Below are 21,712 nucleotides of genomic sequence, written 5' to 3'. Positions count from 1 at the left end.
ATTTACATGTAAATATAGCTTTTCGGGTAGCTATAGCCTATTCGTATCCGCATCCGTTTAGCTTTCAGACGGATTCGGATAGTGCTAAACGGATACGGCCACGGATACAGGAACGGATTTTAGCTATTCATTTACATCCCTAGGAAGAGGTGGTTAGAATTACTTATTATTATTTATTAATCGCACACAGAGCACATGAAAGTAACGTGTTGTACCCATGGAAAGGTAGAAATCCCGTTCATGATGATGCTTGTGCATGCACTCCCATTGGCCAGATTGCGATGTGCAAACTCTAAAGGCCCAAGCATCGATCTCTTTCCCTAATTAAATTATGGCCAAATGTTCTCTGTGTCGGGGGCACAGGCTGCACCCAGACACATGGAGGTGGGCGAAATGACCACCCTGCCCCCTGAATGGCAGGCCCATGAGTCTTGACGCAGGCTGCGCTGCGGCACAGAGAACATCAGCCCTGAAATAATATGTTCATCTTCTTTAGTTTCTTTCGAACAAGCCTTCCTTCCTGAATCAGAAATCAACCTTGTGTGTAGAATCGATTAGACCTATAACCGAACCAAGTACTCACAGGCTCGGCTTGAGTACAAGATTTCAAAACTGACTCAATTCTGGATCACACTAACAATCCCTTGGACTAAACCAAAACCGACCCAAATAACCCAAACAAAATTGATTGACACCCTTAATCATAAATCACAATCATTCAAAGGTATCTTGTATTTTGCCCTATAATTTTTTGGATGAAATTCATAGACGAATTTTACTGCTACCAGGGTAGCAGGATTGTTCATTCTGCTCAAGGAGGAGAAAGCGATCATTGTTCAGCCTTATTGTGTGCTAATCTCCAATGGACCTTCATTTGGGTATGTTCTAATGAAAGACTTCTTTCAAGCTCTTGCAAAGAAGCTCAAATGCAATACAACTGCGTATGAAAACTACCACCATATTTATGTCCCTGATGGGCTTCCCCTTCAATGTGAAGCCAATGAACCTAGGAGTTTAGGAGGAACATTCCTGCTACCCAGGTAGCAGAAAAGTCTCCCTATGAATTATTAAAATATTTGTTAGATGTCACCTCCAGATAGTTGTGATAGAGACATTCTTGCCAAGTGATTCAGCTTAGAAAATTCAAATTTTAGTCATCTTTGGACAATGCGTCCACGACTTGCTGAATCACTCTCACTCCTGCCAGAATCTGTACCAAATGAAAGTGACTCTCTCTTTCACACACACACACAAAAACAAAACTTTGGGGCTAATATTAAATTCAAATTAAAAACAAACAAATATGCAAAATCTAGTTGTACTAGTTTGCTGCAAATAGCAAAATCATAAACGGCAATGATAGAACAAAAAAACTAAATCCTATATTCACCAACGAATTAACAGAGGAAAACCGCAGACTGGAATCTGAGGATTTGGTGGTTGGCTATTTGCTGCAGAGACCCTTAATCCCCACTCAAGTAGCTCTTTGCTTGTATCATCTTTGTGAACAATAACTTCTATGAAACACAGAGAATCCTTTTCCTGTCCTGTGGCTGTTTCAGTTGCATCCACTAGCTCCTCTTCACATCGTACCTGTAATGGCACCACCAATTTTGATCAAATTTTAATACCAAAGTAGTTATCTACCCATTACAGTTAAAACAATCAAAACCCAAAACTTCAGAGATTTCAAAACAACCTTAGTAGTTCAGCATTTCCCCTTCACCATTATGGATTGCATCCACCAATGCAGTGTAGTTCCAGTTCTTAAAGCTCAAATAGTTTAGATTCCTGATTTCTGAATCAATTTATGTCGATTTAGATTGGAATCAGATTCGTTTTTTATTCCGAGTTTTAAAACCTTGGATTGCAAGTAGCAACTCCCAAAGACTATTTCCTTCTTAATATAGAATGATGTCAATGGAAAGAAATTTTACTGAATATAAATCTTTTGTATTTATTATTTTATTCTATTAATTAAAATTTGAGAGAAAAAACACTACCTGGTCGTGTGCAACTTGCAACCCTTGCACCTAGGGCTGCAACAGGGTCAGGTTGGGTCGGGCTTTTTAAAACCCCAGCCCAACCTTGAGTCCCCATAGCTAGCCCAGGCCTGACCTGACCCTAAGTCAGGGCTTGAAAAATCCAACCCTGACCCGCCCTCAGGGTTGGGCCAGGCTTACTCTATTTGGCCCTGATTATGGGGTGGGAAAGAGATAGATGCATGGGTTAGGCTGGACCGGGGAGAAAATTGTCAATTTTATATAAATTAATATTATATTAAAATGCGATAGTACCTACCATTAAGACCAAGAAAACTTATTTTAAGACCTGGCAAAGGACTAACGAGGCTGAAAATAAGGTGAGATATTATGCGGTCAGAAAAAAAGCTCGAAAAATTATGGGGCAAGCAAGAGCGAAGAAATATGATGACTTTTATGATAAACTTAATACAAAGGAAGGGGAAAATGCAATTTATCGAATCACCAAAATAAGAGAAAGGAAGAGTAGAGATTTGGACCATGTTAAATGCATAAAGAGTGAGGATGGTAGAGTACTAATACGAGATGATGACATTATGGAAAGGTGGGGTGAGTACTTGTACAACCTACTAAATGGAGCTACCTTACCTGATAGGATGGATTCAGAAGTGGAGAGAAATAGTCTTGTAACCAACACACGACATGGACATCTACAACGAGTTGGCGAGGCCAAAGTTAAAGAGGCCTTACGAAAGATGAAGGTAGGTAAAACACCGGGACCGGATGAGATCCCAATTGAAGTGTGGAAGAGCTTAGGAGCACGGGGGGTATCTTGGCTAACCAAGTTGTTTAACAAGATTTTGTGTACAAAGAAAATGCCAGATGAATGGAGGAGAAGCACTATAGTTCCGATTTTTAAGAATAAAGGTGATATCCAGAACTGCAATAATTATAGAGGTATAAAACTAATGAGTCATACTATGAAACTTTGGGGAAAAATCATTGAAGCACACTTAAGAAGAGAAACTGATATATCGGAGAACCAATTTAGCTTTATGCCAGGGAGATCCACGACAGAAGCTATTTACCTTCTAAGAAGACTTATGAAAATATTTAGAGCCTTCAGGAAGAATCTCCATATGATCTTTATCGACTTAGAAAAGGCCTATGATAGAGTCCCTAGAGAACTCATTTGGCAGGTCCTAGGGAAGAGAAGGACCTCAAGTAACTATGTGGATATAATTAAGGACATGTATGAGGGTGTAGTGACGAGTGTCAAAATTGCAGATAGCCAAAGTAGTGAATTCCCTATTACAATTGGATTACACCAAGGATCAGCTCTAAGCCCTTTTTTGTTTGCACTCAGCATGGATGATTTAACCAGACACATCCAAGATGAGGTCCCTTGGTGTATGCTATTCGCAGATGATACTGTTTTGATAGATGAGACAGTAGAAGGGATTAATGCAAAGTTGGAGCTATGGAGATCAAGCTTGGAATCACGAGGATTTAAGCTAAGCAGAACAAAGACACAGTATATGATGTGTAACTTTAGTCAAACCACGAGAAGTGATGAAGTGGTGAAACTTGAGGAGCGACAGCTACCACAAAGTGAGTGCTTTAGATACCTGGGGTCAACCATTAACAAAGAGGGTGATATAGAAGATGATGTTTCCCATAGAATCAAAGTAGGATGGATGAAGTGGAGAGGTGCATCGAGAGTGTTATGCGATAAACACATGCCTATTAAGCTTAAAGGGAAATTCTATAGAACAGTAATAAGACCAGCCATGACCTATGGAGCAGAATGTTGGGCGGTTAAGAAGAGTAACATAGATAAGATAAGTGTAGCGAAGATGAGGATGTTGAGGAGAATGTGTGGCAAGACTAGGAGAGATAGAGTAAGGAATACTTGTATTAGAACCACTTTGGGAGTTGCACCAATCCAAGACAAGCTTCGTGAGAGCCGCTTGAGGTGGTATGGTCACGTCCAACGGAGACCTTGGGATGCACCGCTAAGAAAGAGTGACCAGATTCAGTTTGACGGAGCTAAAAGAAGTAGGGGCAGGCCTAAAACGACTATTGGAGAAGTGGTAAGAAAGGATATGCATGTGGTAGGGCTCAACCCTAGTATGACCGTAGATAGAGTTGTTTAGAAGACAAAGACCCGTGTAGCCGACCCCTTGTAGGGGAATGTTCATTGGGATGCTGCTTTGACTACTGCTTCGACTTTTTCCTTTCCTATTTTCCATTCTTCTTCCTTTTACTTTTTTTTACTTCCTTCTACTTTCTTTTACTTCTCTTATCTCTTCTACTATCTTAGCCTCTATAGGATCCATGTAGCCGACCCCATTTAGTTGGGATAAGGTTATGGTTGTGTTTTGTTGTTGTAATCTCATGAAATCCCACATGTGATATTAAACTCAATCTCTTGTAATCCTTTAGTAACCGACTAGGTATCCTCCATGTAATCTTCTATATAACTCCATATTGGAGAGCATGAATTGGGTTGGAAATCTATTTTTATTGTGTTAATACGAGTAACGTACCAGCTTGATGGTTAAATTCCAACAAGATGATCAAGCATTCTCCTCAAATAAACCCCATTCCAATACGTATATAAATCAAATACCCATCTGAACAATCACTTCTCAATACATAAAGAAAATCAACTTCAAAGAATAAAAGGAAGATTTTGCATATAGAGAACCGAACAAGTTTTATTTTATGGGGATGAGGGATAGAATGGTATCAAACATTCCATTAATCAGCACTTCATGGGAGGAAGATCAGAGGGTTTCTGATTGATAGGCATGGGCAACTAGTCAGCTCTAAAAACCCTGCTGCCGAAAAGCAAGAAGCCAAGGGCATGGCCAGCAATGGCAACGAGGAATACACCAACATTAAATGACATAAGAGCAAGCATCACCAGGTAAGCTAGTCCCATACGGACGGTATGCATAAGCATCTGCAGCAACCCTACCACCACATGGTTGGTCGATTTTATCAGTTGGCAATGGGAAAGCCACTCCACCAGCACTGCTAACACGAACACTACGATTAAGGCCAGCACGTACATCCCTATGTTGCTTCCTGGCCAGCCTGAGAAGAGAATCTGTGCATTCTTACCCCAGAAGAAGGTCATATGCATAATCATCATATTCTGCATAGCGGTGCCATTGGATGCCGGCATCGTCGGGGATGGCATCATTCCTCCGGGCATCATGGCACCTCCTGCCATCTCCATCTCTATCTCTCGACATAGGAGTTGGGAGAGGGAGGGATATTGTTACTTAAGGGTGGACTGGGCAAACCCTCCACGTACAATAGGGTCCAGACTCTCGACAGATACGTTCAAAGTGGTAAGGATTGAATCACTTTTCCATTGGACAAATGTGTAGTACAGTTTAACAACAAAGGCTAACTATTTGACTGTTTTGCAGTACAACTTATCATCAGTGTAACTTCCTTGTTAAACATATGAAGTACAACACGTTTGACAGTTTTGCAGTACATTTCTATCAGCAAAGTGACTCCCTTGAATGAGTTTTGTGATTTTATAAAGAAAGTGTCTGAATTACACCTATTTAGAATTTAACACTTCCTTTTAATTGTCCCTTGTCTTATTCTAAAAAAATCTTTAAAATAAGGACATAAAAGGAATTTCAAAAATAATTTAAAAGTAAAGCATCATTTTGTTTTTTTTTTTTTTTGTAAATGAAACTTCAAGAAGCCATGGAGTGGAAATTGGTTAATCAATCCTACACGTCAAGGACCTGAATAAATTTGGTTGCAACCCGGAATGCAGCCATGTTCCTGCTGCCCCCAATAGTAGGTACTAACTTGGAATAATCCCCTTCCTCTTTGGGTTCATAAATACAACTTTAAGTTTGAATATTTTCTAAAATATCCTTCAAGATTCCAAGTCCGCTCCTATGATTGGGGTAGCAGGAACATGGTTGCAACCCGGGCAACAACCAAGTTTTGTCCGATTCAAGGACCGGACCCTCCTAGCAAGAGAGTCAGCCAAACTGTTTCCCCATTGGAATAAAAGAAAAAATACATGATTCTAAGCTAGATGCCAAATAAGTAATATTCAGGATTATAAGAATAATTGAATATAATTGGTTAGTGCGTTCATCGATGAGGATAGAGATCAGTACTTCAATGTCAGATTTAACAATTAGATGGTCCAAACTTAATTATTATAATAAAATATGATATTACCTACCATGTTTACCAAATTTTGATTGTATGTAATCTCATAAAATCCCACATGTGATATTAAACTCAATCTCTTGTAATCCTCTAGTAACCGACTAGAGGTGCTCTATGTAATCTTCTATATAACTCCATATTGGAGAGTAATGAATTGGGTTGAAAATCTATTTTTATTGTGTTAATATGAGTAACCAGCATGATGGTTAAATTCCAACAAGATGATCAAGCATTCTCCTCAAATAAACCCCATTCCAATACGTATATAAATCAAATACCCATCTAAATAATCACTTCTCAATACATAAAAAAAATCAACTTAAGAGAATAAAAGGAAGATTTTGCAAATAGAGAACCAAACAAGTTTTATTTTATGGGGATGAGGGATAGAATGGTATCAAACATTCCATTAATCAACACTTCATGGGAGGAAGATCAGAGGGTTTCTGATTGATAGGCATGGGCATTTGGTCAGCTCTAAAAATCCTGCTGCCAAAAAGCAAGAAGCCAAGGGCATGGCCAACAATGGCAACGAGGAATACACCAACATTGAATGACATAAGAGCAAGCATCACCAGGTAAGCTAGTCCCATACGGACGGTATGCATAAGCGTCTGCAGCAACCCTACCACCACATGGTTGGTCGATTTTATCAGTTGGCAATGGGAAAGCACTCCACCAGCACTGCTAACACGAACACTACGATTAAGGCTAGCACATACATCCCTATGTTGCTTCCTGGCCAGCCTGAGAAGAGAATCTGTGCATTCTTACCCCAGAAGAAGGTCATATGCATCATCATCATATTCTGCATAGCGGTGCCATTGGATGCCGGCATCGTCGAGGATGGCATCATTCCTCCAGGCATCATGGCACCTCCTGCCATCTCCATCTCTATCTCTCGACATAGGAGTTGGGAGAGGGAGGGATATTGTTACTTAAGGGTGGGCTGGGCAAAGCCTCCACGTACAACAGGGTCCAGACTCTCGACGGATACATTCAAAGAGGCAAGGATTGAACCACTTTTCTATTGGACAAATGTGTAGTACAATTTAACAACAAAGGCTAACTATTTGACTGTTTTGCAGTACAACTTATCATCAGTGTAACTTCCTTGTTAAACATATGAAGTACAACATGTTTGACAGTTTGCAGTACATTTCTATCAGAAAAGTGACTCCCTTGAGTGAGTTTTGTGATTCTATAAAGAAAGTGTCGGAATTACACCTATTTAGAATTTAACACTTCCTTTTAATTATCCCTTGTCTTATTCTAAAAAAATCTTTAAAATAAGTAGATAAGGAATTTCAAAAATAATTTAAAAGTAAAGCATCATTTTTTATTTATTTACTTTTTTTTTTTTTTGTAAATGAAACTTCAACAAGCCACGGAGTGGAAATTGGTTAATCAATCCTACACGTCAAGGACCTGAATAAATTTTGTTGCAACCCGGATTGCAGTCATGTTCCTGCTGCCCCCAATAGTAGGTACTAACTTGGAATAATCCCCTTCCTCTTTGGGTTCATAAATACACCTTTAAGTTTGAATATTTTCTAAAATATCCTTCAAGATTCCAAGTCCGCTCCTATGATTGGGGTAGCAGGAACATGGTTGCAACCTGGGCAACAGTCAAGTTTTGTCCGATTCAAGGACTGGACTCTCCTAGCAAGAGAGTCAGTCAAACTGATTTCCCCTTGGATAAAACAAAAAATACATGATTCTAAGTTAGATGCCAAATAAGTAATATTCAGGATTATAAGAATAATTGAATATAATTGGTTAGTGCGTTCATCGATGAGGATAGAGATCAGTACTTCAATGTCAGATTTAACAATTAGATGGTCCAAACTTAATTATTATAATAAAATATGATATTACCTACCATGTTTACCAAATTTTGATTGTATGTAATCTCATAAAATCCCACATGTGATATTAAACTCAATCTCTTGTAATCCTCTAGTAACCGACTAGAGGTCCTCTATGTAATCTTCTATATAACTCCATATTGGAGAGTAATGAATTGGGTTGAAAATCTATTTTTATTGTGTTAATACGAGTAACCAGCATGATGGTTAAATTCCAACAAGATGATCAAGCATTCTCCTCAAATAAACCCCATTCCAATACGTATATAAATCAAATACCCATCTAAATAATCACTTCTCAATACATAAAAAAAATCAACTTAAGAGAATAAAAGGAAGATTTTGCAAATAGAGAACCAAACAAGTTTTATTTTATGGGGATGAGGGATAGAATGGTATCAAACATTCCATTAATCAGCACTTCATGGGAGGAAGATCAGAGGGTTTCTGATTGATAGGCATGGGCATCTGGTCAGCTCTAAAAACCATGCTGCCAAAAAGCAAGAAGCCAAGTGCATGGCCAGCAATGGCAACAAGGAATACACCAACATTGAATGACATAAGAGCAAGCATCACCAGGTAAGCTAGTCCCATACGGACGGTATGCATAAGCGTCTGCAGCAACCTTACCACCACATGGTTGGTCGATTTTATCAGTTGGCAATGGGAAAGCCACTCCACCAGCACTGCTAACACAAACACTACGATTAAAGCCAGCACGTACATCCCTGTATTGCTTCCTGGCCAGCCTGAGAAGAGAATCTGTGCATTCTTACCCCAGAAGAAGGTCATATGCATCATCATCATATTCTGCATAGCGGTACCGTTGGATGCCGGCATCGTCGGGGATGGCATCATTCCTCCGGGCATCATGGCACCTCCTGCCATCTCCATCTCTATCTCTCAGCATAGGAGTTGGGAGAGGGAGGGATATTGTTACTTAAGGGTGGGTTGGGCAAAGCCTCCACGTAAAACAGGTCCGACTCGACGGATACGTTCAAAGAGGCAAGGATTGAACCACTTTTCCATTGGACAAATGTGTAGTACAATTTAACAACAAAGGCCAACTATTTGACTGTTTTGTAGTACAACTTATCATCAGTGTAACTTCCTTGTTAAACATATGAAGTACAACATGTTTGACAGTTTTGCAGTACATTTCTATCAGCAAAGTGACTCCCTTGAATGAGTTTTGTGATTTTATAAAGAAAGTGTCTGAATTACACCTATTTAGAGTTTAACACTTCCTTTTAATTGTCCCTTGTCTTATTCTAAAAAAATCTTTAAAATAAGGACATAAAAGGAATTTCAAAAATAATTTAAAAGTAAAGCATCATTTTTTATTTATTTACTTTTTTTTTTTTTGTAAATGAAACTTCAACAAGCCACGGAGTGGAAATTGGTTAATCAATCCTACACGTCAAGGACCTGAATAAATTTTGTTGCAACCCGGATTGCAGCCATGTTCCTGCTGCCCCCAATAGTAGGTACTAACTTGGAATAATCCCATTCCTCTTTGGGTTCATAAATACACCTTTAAGTTTGAATATTTTCTAAAATATCCTTCAAGATTCCAAGTCCGCTCCTATGATTGGGGTAGCAGGAACATGGTTGCAACCTGGGCAACAACCAAGTTTTGTCCGATTCAAGGACTGGACTCTCCTAGCAAGAGAATCAGTCAAACTGATTTCCCCTTGGAATAAAACAAAAAATACATGATTCTAAGTTAGATGCCAAATAAGTAATATTCTGGATGATAAGAATAATTGAATGTAATTTGTTAGTGCGTTCGGCGATGAGGATAGAGATTAGTATTTCATTGTCAGATTTAACAATTAGATGGCCCAAACTTATTATAATAAAATGCGATATTACCTGCCATGTTTATCAAATTTTGATTGTATGTAATCTCATGAAATCCCACATGTGATATTAAACTCAATCTCTTGTAATCCTCTAGTAACCGACTAGGGATCCTCTATGTAATCTTCTATATAACTCCATATTGGAGAGTAATGAATTGGGTTGGAAATCTATTTTTATTGTGTTAATACGAGTAACCAGCTTGATGGTTAAATTCCAACCAGATGATCAAGCATTCTCCTCAAATAAACCCCATTCCAATACGTATATAAATCAAATACCCATCTGAACAATCACTTCTCAATACATAAAAAAAATTAACTTCAGAGAATAAAAGGAAGATTCTGCATATAGAGAACCGAACAAGTTTTATTTTATGGGGATGAGGGATAGAATGGTATCAAACATTCCATTAATCAGCACTTCATGGGAGGAAGATCAGAGGGTTTCTGATTGATAGGCATGGGCATCTGGTCAGCTCTAAAAACCATGCTGCCAAAAAGCAAGAAGCCAAGTGCATGGCCAGCAATGGCAACGAGGAATACACCAACATTGAATGACATAAGAGCAAGCATCACCAGGTAAGCTAGTCCCATACGGACGGTATGCATAAGCGTCTGCAGCAACCCTACCACCACATGGTTGGTCGATTTTATCAGTTGGCAATGGGAAAGCCACTCCACCAGCACTGCTAACACAAACACTACGATTAAGGCCAGTACGTACATCCCTGTATTGCTTCCTGGCCAGCCTGAGAAGAGAATCTGTGCATTCTTACCCCAGAAGAAGGTCATATGCATCATCATCATATTCTGCATAGCGGTACCGTTGGATGCCGGCATCGCCGGGGATGGCATCATTCCTCCGGGCATCATGGCACCTCCTGCCATCTCCATCTCTATCTCTCAGCATAGGAGTTGGGAGAGGGAGGGATATTGTTACTTAAGGGTGGGTTGGGCAAAGCCTCCACGTAAAACAGGGTCCAGACTCTCGACGGATACGTTCAAAGAGGCAAGGATTGAACCACTTTTCCATTGGACAAATGTGTAGTACAATTTAACAACAAAGGCCAACTATTTGACATGTGTCTTCTGTTTTGTAGTACAACTTATCATCTCGAGTTGTAACTTCCTTGTTAAACATATGAAGTACAACATGTTTGACAGGATTGAACCTTTCATTGGACAATTTTACATTAACAGAAATTATTTTTACAACTTTACGAACCTGTTAATAAACATTTCTATTCTATCGAAAGTGACTCCCTTGAATGAGTTTTGTGATTTTATAAAGAAAGTGTCTGAATTACACCTATTTAGAGTTTAACACTTCCTTTTAATTGTCCCTTATCTTATTCTAAAAAAATCTTTAAAAATAAGGACATAAAAGGAATTTCAAAAATAATTTAAAAGTAAAGCATCATTTTTTATTTATTTACTTTTTTTTTTTTTTTGTAAATGAAACTTCAACAAGCCACGGAGTGGAAATTGGTTAATCAATCCTACACGTCAAGGACCTGAATAAATTTGGTTGCAACCCGGATTGCAGCCATGTTCCTGCTGCCCCCAATAGTAGGTACTAACTTGGAATAATCCCCTTCCTCTTTGGGTTCATAAATACACCTTTAAGTTTGAATATTTTCTAAAATATCCTTCAAGATTTCAAGTCCGCTCCTATGATTGGGGTGGCAGGAACATGGTTGAAACCCGGGCAGCAGCCAAGTTTTGTCCGATTCAAGGACCGGACCCTCCTAGCAAGAGAGTCAGCCAAACTGTTTCCCCCTTGGAATAAAAGAAAAAATACATGATTCTAAGCTAGATGCCAAATAAATAATATTCTGGATGATAAGAATAATTGAATGTAATTGGTTAGTGCGTTCATCGATGAGGATAGAGATCAGTACTTCATTGTCAGATTCAACAATTAGATGGCCCAAACTATCTTCAATAGCTTTACAGGTTGCCCATCTGAATTAACATAGCACACCCAAGTCCACCAATACAGTTGTCATTACTCTATTGATCCTTTGTTGTACCAAGAAGATCAACAGAGTAAATATAAGGCAACTTCAACCTCCTACGAACATGTTCTAGCTTCACCGTTCGACAGTTTGACACCCCTACCGAACGGGATGGACGTTTGGCTTTGTGTTTTGGTTGGGGTTTGACATGGTATACAATATCCATGTTATCCAATTGTGGGTGGCATGTAGTAGATGGATCAGATCTTCTACGGCACGGGCTGCCCATCGGCCCCATCCTGATGTGCGGCGTAGACACTAGATGGTGCGCATTGACTGCCTTACCCCTACCCGAGCGCCTTGCCCGAGTGGGGGTAAGGCAATCATTGTGTGCGGTCTTGTGTCTACGCAGTACAGGCAGGACATGGCAGCACGCCATAGAAGATCTGTGTTGGTAGTAGATGGAGGAATGGGATTAATAGTTATTTGTGGTGGATTTGTTTGGATGGCGGATGGTGAACTGGGTTGAGGTGGAGATACCTCATGGTGGATGGTTGGCTTATGATAGTATTGACATTAGGATGTCTCGTCTCATTTTCGTTTGAATAAGTTCATTCCCACTTGGTAACTGCTAGCCCGAATATGGTATATAGTATAACATTAGAGATTTAGAGGAGGCATAACTGCTTGCTATATTTAAAGAGTGATGCCAATTTTCATGACCCTCAAATGGTAAAAACGGCTCCAGCCTCCATGGATGCATTGCGCCCTTTGAGTTTCCTTAATAAATAACAATGGCTCACTAAAGAGCTTGGATGCATTGCGCCCTTTGAGTTTCCTTAATAAATAACAATGGCTCACTAAAGAACTGTCTTGAATTTGTGGAGTAAAACTCTATCATGTGCCTAATGGGGTCCACTCTAGTGTATGGATGCGAAATTGGGTCAGTCTAGTCTGAGATAGGTTAAAGTGTTTGATTTAATGCATTCCATCAATTCTGGAACTTTTGACGTATTAGTCAAGTACCTAACATTTGGTATTAAAGCTAGTCACCAAGTCATGGGTTCAAGTCACGGAAAGGTCTACCTGGGAATAGAGTTAAAGCCGTTAAGAAAGGGCTACCTGCCGCCATGAAAAAACCTTGGAATAGAGTAGAGCCACTTGGAAAGGGCTACTTACCATCAGATTGAAAGCTGCCTAGAGTAAGAGCCATCGAGGACGACGGTTGCAGAAGCGTGGTGGTCTGTTATTTATCTAATGGGACCCACTCTAGTGTATGAGCGTTGGATTGGGCCAGCCTAGTATGGGATTAAAGGGCTTGATTTAACGCATTCCATCAGCTCTGGAGTTTTTGGCATATCGATCAAGTACCTAACAAAATCTCGCATGGTGATGCTGAATTTAGGAGGTGTAATCGCTATCACTATGTGCAAATTGAAGAGCACATAAAGAGTAATGATGAACCCATTCGTTGACCATTTATTGCTTCAAACCGATTGAGTAACTGTTTGTGAAATCGCTGCCCCAAATTAGGGGTGTCAAAAAAACCCGGCCATCCCGATCCGGCCCTAATCCGCCCTGAGCCCGAACAGGGTTGGGCCAAACTTGTGTTCTAGACAGGGTCGGGCTGGGTTTAGTATTTTGCTGGCGCTGGCTGGGGCGGGCAGGGCCTGGGTTGAGGCCTTGGCCCTGGCAGGGCCAGCCCAACCCTGTATACACAATATATTATTTGTATAATGGCCTTTATTAAGTGGGTTGGGGCTATATATTCATATTTATTTTATGTACAATGGGCTTTTGTTAAGTGGGCTGGGGCTATGTGTATACAATATATATATATATATGTTAAGTGGGCTGAGGCTTTGTTATTTGGTTAAGTGGGCACACTGGGCTGTTATAGGCTGTTCACTATTTAGGGCCAACCAGGGTTGGGCCGGGCTTGGAAAAACCCTACCAAGGTTGAGCTGGGTTGAGGGTATGCTTGACCCTGGCAGAGTAGGGCTGAGCTTGGGTTTAGGTTAAGGTTGCTAGGGTTGGACTAGGGTTAAGGCCAAGCTCGGCCCCAGCCCAACCCATTGACACCCCTACCCTAAATGAGTTGGCCTGCTGTCAACTAGCGTTCTACTCTCCGATGGGCCGAAGATGGTGGTGGCGTTGCACACACAATGGCCTCCCCAACCCCAACTCGAGAGTTCTCATACAATTCATGGAATTATAGGTGCAAGTTAGACCCTGTGAGCCTTGGCCCACCCAGAGCCCGAACATGGAATGGGCTGAAGTTTTTGACCCTAAAGGCAGGTTAGGGTTCTATTTTCTAGGCCCAAGGTCAAGGTTGGGTCAGGCCAAAGTTGAGGCATCGGGCTGAGCCCAACCACTCCCAACCCGACCCTGATTTTATCACTTTAAGTTATTCATCAAGTTTCCCTCCACCCACGATGAATGGGATCTCACTCACTGAGGGGCGGGAGAGGGTGGGAATGGATCTCATTCGCATGCCCCTGATGTGATCTCTCCCAGCCCTAATCCCTAATCTCTCATCCTTTGGTTCTCAGTGGACCAAGTTATGGAATCCTAGATGGATCAGAATGAAATCATGGAACAGATCGGCCGGGGAGCTTTTGGAGCAGCAATCTTGTAAATAAAAATTGGAGTACTTCTATTACTTAAATATTGGAGTAGTAGTTCCTGCTGTTGCCTAATTGTGCCTTCTCTCCAAATATTTATGGTTTATGCTTCGTTTTCACTATTATTCAATGTTCCCAATTACAAGTATGTCCTAAAGAAAATCCCGCATGCTAGACAAACCGATCGTTGTAGGAGATCTACTCTTCAAGTGGTATGTCAAAAGAGCGCATCTTGATTTGCTTTGTCTTTTACCTGGTTTTGGTAGTTGTTTGGACCTTGGGAATGAGATCTTTTTTTTTTTGGTAAGGGAATGAGATCTTTCCACTTATTCGAACATTCGGAATATGGATTGCTCTTATTACAAGAATCCAGCACCCTTACCTTCTCGAACCCAAGGAAGCCTGGTAGAGGTAGGGATGTAAACGGATCGGATTCGACTCGGATAGTGCTATATCCGCATCCGCATTCGATTAGCTTTCGGATGGATTCGGATAGTGCTAAATAGATACGGATTGGATATTTTATCCGTTTACATGTAAATATAGCTTTTCGGATAGCTATAGCCTATTCGTATCCGCATCCGTTTAGCTTTCGGACGGACTCAGATAGTGCTAAACGTTATGGACATGGATACAGGAACGGATTTTGGCTATTCATTTACATCCCTAGGTAGAGGTGGTCAGAATTACTTATTATTATTTATTAATCGCATGGCACCTAGACACAGAGGCCCACGAAAGTATCGTGTTGTACCCATGGAAAGGCAAAAATCCCGTTCATGATGATGCTTGTGCATGCGCTCCCATTGGCCAGCTTACGATGTGCAAACTCTAAAGGCCCAAGCATCGATCTTTTTCCCTTAATTAAATTATGGCCAAATGTTCTCTGTACCGGGAGCGCAGGCTGCACCCAGACACATGGGAGTGGGCTAAATGACCACCCTGCCCCCTAAATGGCAGGCTGCGCTGTGGCACAGAGAACATCAGCCCTTAAAAAATATGTTCATCTTCTTTAGTTTCTTTCGAACAAGCCTTCCTTCCTGAATCAGAAATCAACCTTCTGTGTAGAAACGAATAGGCCTATAACCGAACCACGTACTCACAGGCTCGGCTTGAGTATAAGATTTCAAAACTAATTCAGTTCTTGATTCAGTTCTGGATCACACTAACAATCCCTTGGACTAAACCAAAACCGACCCAAATAACCCAAACCAAATCGATTGACACCCTTAATCAGAAATCACAATGATTCAAAAGTATCTTGTATTTTGCCCTGTAATTCTTTGGATGAAATTCATAGACAAAATTTTACTACTACCAGGGTAGCATGATTTTCCTTCTGCACAAGAAGGAGAAAGCGATCATTGTTCAGGTTATGGGTTGTTCACTATTCAGGGCCAATCCGGGCAGGGCTTGGGAAAACCCTGCCAGGGTTAGGCTGGGCTTGGGCTTAGGTTAAGGCTGCTAGGGCTGGACTAGGGTTAAGGCTAAGCCCGGCCCAGCCCAACCCATTGACACCCCTACCCTAGATGAGTTGGCCTGCTGGCAACCAGCGTTCTACTCTCTGACGGGCCGAAGATGGTGGTGGCGTTGCACACACAATGGCCTCCCCAACCCCAATTCGAGAGTTCTCGTACAATTCATGGAATTATGGGTGCAAGTTAGACCCTGTGAGCCCTGGCCCATCCTGAGCCCAAACATGGCCTGGGCTGAAGTTTTTGACCCTGAGGGTGGGTTAGGGTTCTATTTCTAGGCCCAAGGTCAAGGTTGGGTCGGGCCAAGGTTGAGGCATCGGGCTGAGCCTAGCCACGCCCAACTCGATCATGATTTTATCACTTTAAGTTATTCACCGAGTTTCCCTCCACCCACAATGAATGGGATCTCATTCACTGAGGGGCGGGAGAGGGTGGGAATGGATCTCATTCGCATGCCCCTGATGTGATCTCTCCCAACCCTAGATCCCTAATCTCTCATCCTTTGGTTCTCAATGGACCAAGTCATGGAATCCTGGATGGATCATAATGAAATCATGGAACAGATCAGCCAGGGAGCTTTTGGAGCAGCAATCTTGTAAATAAAAATTGGAGTACTTCTATTACTTAAATATTGGAGTAGTAGTTCCTGCTATTGCCTAATTGTGTCTTCTCTCCAAATATTTGTGGTTTATGCTTCGTTTTCACTATTATTCAATGTTCCCAATTACAAGTATGTTCTAAAGAAAATCCCGCAGGCTAAACAGACCAATCGTTGCAGGAGATCTACTCTTCAAGTGGTATGTCAAAAGAGCGTATCTTGATTTGCTGTCTTTTACCTGGTTTTGGTAGTTGTTTGGACCTTGGGAATGAGATCTTTTCTTTTGGTAAGGGAATGAGATCTTTCCACTAATACGAATATTTGGAATATGGATTGCTCTTATTATAAGAATCCAGCACCCTTACATTCTCGAACCCAAGGAAGCATGGTAGAGGTAGGGATGTAAACAGATCGGATTCGGCTCGGATAGTGCTATATGCGCATCCGCATTCGATTAGCTTTCGGATAGATTCGGATAGTGCTAAACAGATACAGACACGGATACAGGTCGGATATTTTGTTCGTTTACATGTGAATATAGCTTTTCGGATAGCTATAGCCTATTCGTATCCGCATCCGTTTAGCTTTCGGATGGATTCGGATAGTGCTAAACGGATACAGACACGAATACAGGAACGGATTTCGGCTATTCATTTACATCCCTAGGTAGAGGTGGTCAGAATTACTTATTATTATTTATGGGTTATTTCCAAATGCCCCCCTAAAAATGGCCAAACTTACAGTTGCCCCCCTGAACGTTCACTAATTCCACGTGCACCCCTGCTTTCCAAACTAAGTACCATTATAGTCCCTGCCCTTAGACAGAGACGTTATAACATAACGGATCCCAGTTTTTGAACATCGATGGACCATTCTACCCCTTGATAGGATAAAATGACCAAAATGACCTTACCTAGGAAAAAAAAAAAAAAACCTGCAACTCATGTTATAGTCCCTACAGTTAAATAGAGACGTTATAACATAATGGATCCCAGTTTTTGAACAATCGATGGACCATTCTACCCCTTGATAGGATAAAATGACCAAAATGACCTTATCTGGAAGAAAAAAAAAACTTGCAACTAAATCTTCCCCACGTGCAACCTGTTAATCGCTTGGCACCTAGACACAGAGGCACATGAAAGTATCGTGTTGTACCCATGGAAAGGCAAAAATCCCATTCATGATGATGCTTGTGCATGCACTCCCATTGGCCAGATTGCGATGTGCAAACTCTAAAGGCCCAAGCATTGATCTCTTTCCCTTAATTAAATTATGGCCAAATGTTCTCTGTGCCAAGGGCACAGGCTGCACCCAGACATATGGAGGTGGGGGAAATGACCACCCTGCCCCCTGAATGGCAGGCCCATGAGTCTTGATGCAGGCTGCGCTGCGGCACAAAGAACATCAGCCCTAAAGTAATATGTTCATCTTCTTTAGTTTCTTTTGAACAAGCTTTCCTTCCTGAATCCGAAATCAACCTTGTGTGTAGAATCGAATAGACCTATAACCGAACCAAGTACTCACAGGCTCGGCTTGAGTACAAGATTTCAAAACTGACTCACAATTATTCAAAGGTATCTTGTATTTTGCCCTATAATTTTTTGGATGAAATTCAAAGACGAAATTTTTCTGCTACCAGGGTGGTAGGATTGTTCCTTCTGCTCAAGGAGGAGAAAGCGATCATTGTTCAGCCTTATTCTGTGCTAATCTCCAATGGACCTTCATTTGGGTATGTTCTAATGAAAGACTTCTTTCAAGCTCTTGCAAAGAAGCTCAGATGCAATACAACTGCGTATGAAAACTACCACCATATTCATGTCCCTGATGGGCTTCCCCTTCAATGCGAACCCAATGCACCCAGGAGTTTTGGAGGAACATTCCTGCGACCCAGTTAGCAGCAAAGTCCCCCCTATGAATTATTATATATTTGTTAGATGTCACCTCAAGTTAGTTGTGATAGAGACATTCTTATCAAGTGATTCAGCTTAGAAAATTCAAATTTTAGTGATCTTTGGACACAATGCGTCCACGACTTGCTGAATCACTCTCACTCCTGCCAGAATATGTATCAAATGAAAGTGACTCTCTCTCTCACACACGCACACACAAAAACAAAACTTTGGGGCTAATATTAAATTCAAATTAAAAACAAACAAATATGCAAAATCTACTTGTAGTAGTTTGCTGCAAATAGCAAAATCATAAACGGCAATGATAGAACAAAAAAACTACACCCTATATTCACCACCGAATTAACACAGGAAAACTGCAGACTGGAATCTACTGAGGATTTGGTGGTCGGCTATTTGCTGCAGAGACCCTTGATCCCCACTCAAGTAGCTCTTTGCTTGTATCATCTTTGTGAACAATAACTTCTATGAAACACAGAGAATCCTTTTCCTGTCCTGTGGCTGTTTCAATTGCTTCCACTAGCTCCTCTTCACATCGTACCTGTAATGGCACCACCAATTTTGATCAAATTTTAATACCAAAGTAGTTATCTACCCATTACAGTTAAAACAATCTAAACCCAAAACTTCAGAGATTTCAGACCAACCTTAGTAGTCCAGCATTTCCCTTCACCATTATGGATTGCATCCACCAATGCAGTGTAGTTCCAGTTCTTAATCACATTATATGGCCCATCATGGATCTCAACCTCTATAGTGTATCCACCATTGTTAATCAGGAAGATGATGGTTCTTTGCCCGCAACGTATCATTGTCGATACATCTTGTGCTGTCACCTGCCCATGAATTACCATTAATTAGAAGTTCTGAATCTATATTTGCTATTAAGAAAATCACACACACAGTGAGTGAACAAAAGACTAGGAAGAATCACCTGAAAGCTTCCATCTCCAATGCAGGCAATGACTCGCTTATCCTTTGCAGCTTGTGCATATCCAAGCGTTGCTCCAACCGACCATCCAATTGATCCATATTGCATCTGAAATTCATACCTGAAACATCCATCTATTTCAGTTTGTTTCATAGAAACAGATGCTGAGCATCGGAATTCATACCTGAAATACCGAGCTAATTCAGTCTATTTTACTGATACAGAAACAGAGCATCGAATGTAAAAAATATTGATTTCATTTTTTCCCCCTCTTACCCGCAACCTTGCGGCAGTTTCAGCTTCTGGCAATTAAACCATGAATCCCCTGTCTCGGCGATCACAGCAGTGTCACTCGATAACATCGCTTGAATGTGCTTGAACAGAACATTAACCCTCAGGGGTTCATTGGGTTCAGATTTAAGGGGAAGCCCATCAGGGACATAGATACGGTGGTAGTTCTCATACGCAGTTGTGTTACATTTGAGCTTCTTTGAAAGTGCTTGAAAGAAGTCCTTCATTAGAACACACCCAAATGAAGGTCCATTGGGGATCACCACACGATCAGGCTGAACAATGATTGCCTTCTCTTTCTTGAGCAGAAGTGAATAACCCACTGAGCTGTAATCGTTAAAAATAGGTCCAGCAAAGAGGTAAGCATCAGCAGATTCAACGATTTCAGCACAGAAAGCAGTGCTTACAGCTCCCCAGTAAGTTCCGATGAACCTAGGGTGATGCTCTGGCACCAACCCTTTTGCAGATGGCATCATAGCAACGGCATAACCACAGGCATCTGCAAGCTCTGCAAAGGCTTCGCAGGCCTTGGCCACTCTGAGTTTTGGACCACCCACCATGACTGGCTTGACGGCCTTGTTCAAGAACTCCACAGTGGCGTTAACAGCTGCTTCTAGACCCATTTGATTACTCACTCTGAATCAAACAAATCGAAGATAACTCAATAAAATCAATAAACAAATAGATTGGTCATCACCAATCACTCAAACTAAAATAGTATTTTGAGATCAGGAAAAGGGATCAAGAAATTACTTGGCAGAAAGGCAGAACGGTACAGGCTCTCGGCTGAAGGTAGGATGAGGGATCCCCGGTAAGTTACAGCTAACGCTAATATAAACAGGCTTGCTATCTTTCAAAGCAGTTGAGATGGCCGTATCGATCAATTCATGTGCGTCTTCCAAGTTATTCACTACCGCCTAAGATCGAACACAGCACAGATTATGTACCATTAACCCAAAATTCGCCAACAATTTTGAAAAGCATTTGGATCAAATTAATAAGAAGAGAGCAATGATCAAGTATCGAATGAAACAAATTAAGACAAGGCGCACCTGATAGCAGGTAACAGCATGGAAGCATCGAAGCTCTTGGCTGAAGTCGGGCAATCCGATGGTGTGGTGGAGGATTCTGTTGGTTCCATAGTCATTTGAGTTGGGCCCTCCAACGATGCAAATCAGAGGGAGATTCTCACTATAAGCACCAGCGATGGCATTGAGAATACTAAGGCCACCGACAGTGAAAGTAACAACACAGGCACCAACACCACGGGAGCGAGCAAAGCCATCAGCAGCATACCCAGCGTTGAGTTCGTTACAGCAACCAATGAGGTTAAGCCCAGGCTCTGCGATGAGGTGATCTAGCAGAGTAAGGTTAAAGTCGCCGGGGACGGAGAAGACATCGGTAGCACCGATCTGGACGAGTCGACGAGCGAGGTGGCGACCGAGTGTGGCCTCGGAAGAAGCTATCAAAGACGGCGCCACCGAGTCTTGGACGACGGAAACGCCACTGGAAGGGATACTGCCCACATCGTTGCAGGCGGGCTTGGATGAATCAATAGTACCAATCATGGTTCCCATTGATGATAAACTAAGATGCAATCAATGATCAAAACAAGGCAAAACTAGATCCAAAAAAAAAATGGTTACCAGAGATTAGAAATTAATGAAGATGGACGAGATGGGATTTAACCATTTAGAGAGAGAAAGCGCGAGAGAAAAGGGCTTTTAAAGGTTTTGGATTGGATGATTAATTTCTTTAAAATCAGAGCGATCTTTTCAACGAGAGAATCTGAGGATTTGTGGTAGTGGTTTGTGGAATGGGAGTAAAGATCGCTGGATGATTTGATATATTTATAGGTTGTTTTATTAATGAATGAGAAAGGAAATTAGAAACCCGGGGGCGGTTTTCTGGGTTTTGGTTTTCGGTTTTACGGTAAAAATAACACAGATTCGAAAAAGAAACTATCGTTTTTCACGAATCTTTGACTTT

At 41.2% G+C, this 21,712-nt stretch overlaps 3 protein-coding genes and 1 pseudogene across 4 annotated transcripts; all 4 read right to left on the bottom strand.

Moving 5' to 3' along the window:
* Positions 1-1,761: 1,761 nt before the first annotated feature.
* Positions 1,762-21,328, bottom strand: LOC122670987 (pyruvate decarboxylase 2). 2 transcript variants are annotated; one of them, XM_043868053.1, is made up of 8 exons: positions 20,776-21,328; positions 20,477-20,640; positions 19,709-20,359; positions 19,436-19,616; positions 19,149-19,337; positions 18,859-19,042; positions 12,761-12,763; positions 1,762-1,773 (listed from the first exon to the last, which is right to left on the bottom strand). In XM_043868053.1, the coding sequence occupies exons 1-6, from the start codon at positions 21,298-21,300 to the stop codon at positions 18,872-18,874; spliced, it is 1,881 nt and encodes a 626-aa protein (XP_043723988.1). In that variant the 5' UTR covers positions 21,301-21,328; the 3' UTR covers positions 1,762-1,773; positions 12,761-12,763; positions 18,859-18,871. The 2 variants fall into 2 exon arrangements, with proteins under 2 accessions (XP_043723988.1, XP_043723989.1); XM_043868054.1 differs by having other exon boundaries at positions 19,436-19,553.
* Positions 6,557-7,092, bottom strand: LOC122672415 (annotated as a pseudogene).
* On the bottom strand, positions 8,459-8,962 carry LOC122672414 (copper transporter 6-like). Its single transcript, XM_043869893.1, has one exon. It carries the CDS (start codon positions 8,960-8,962, stop codon positions 8,483-8,485), a length of 480 nt encoding a protein of 159 aa, XP_043725828.1. The 3' UTR covers positions 8,459-8,482.
* On the bottom strand, positions 10,324-10,827 carry LOC122672413 (copper transporter 6-like). Its single transcript, XM_043869892.1, has one exon. The coding sequence runs from the start codon at positions 10,825-10,827 to the stop codon at positions 10,348-10,350; it is 480 nt and encodes a 159-aa protein (XP_043725827.1). The 3' UTR covers positions 10,324-10,347.
* Positions 21,329-21,712: the final 384 nt, after the last annotated feature.

The sequence above is a fragment of the Telopea speciosissima genome, chromosome 8 (assembly GCF_018873765.1).
Source record: "Telopea speciosissima isolate NSW1024214 ecotype Mountain lineage chromosome 8, Tspe_v1, whole genome shotgun sequence".
Lineage (NCBI taxonomy): Eukaryota > Viridiplantae > Streptophyta > Magnoliopsida > Proteales > Proteaceae > Telopea > Telopea speciosissima.
The sequence above is the reverse complement of the archived record's forward strand: the minus strand, read 5'-3'. Positions and strand labels throughout refer to the sequence as shown.

What these genes read in the sequence shown, in the direction of transcription:
- LOC122672413 (XM_043869892.1), bottom strand. Translation starts at nt 10,827, where the DNA reads ATGGAGATGGCAGGAGGTGCCATGATGCCCGGAGGAATGATGCCATCC.
- LOC122670987 (XM_043868053.1), bottom strand. Translation starts at nt 21,300, where the DNA reads ATGGGAACCATGATTGGTACTATTGATTCATCCAAGCCCGCCTGCAAC. An exon ending in AAACTGCCGCAAGGTTGCGG is followed by an intron (nt 19,617 to 19,708) that starts GTAAGAGGGGGA and finishes TCGGTATTTCAG; the next exon opens with GTATGAATTCCGATGCTCAG. An exon ending in TTGGAGATGGAAGCTTTCAG is followed by an intron (nt 19,338 to 19,435) that starts GTGATTCTTCCT and finishes ATTCATGGGCAG; the next exon opens with GTGACAGCACAAGATGTATC.
- LOC122672414 (XM_043869893.1), bottom strand. Translation starts at nt 8,962, where the DNA reads ATGGAGATGGCAGGAGGTGCCATGATGCCCGGAGGAATGATGCCATCC.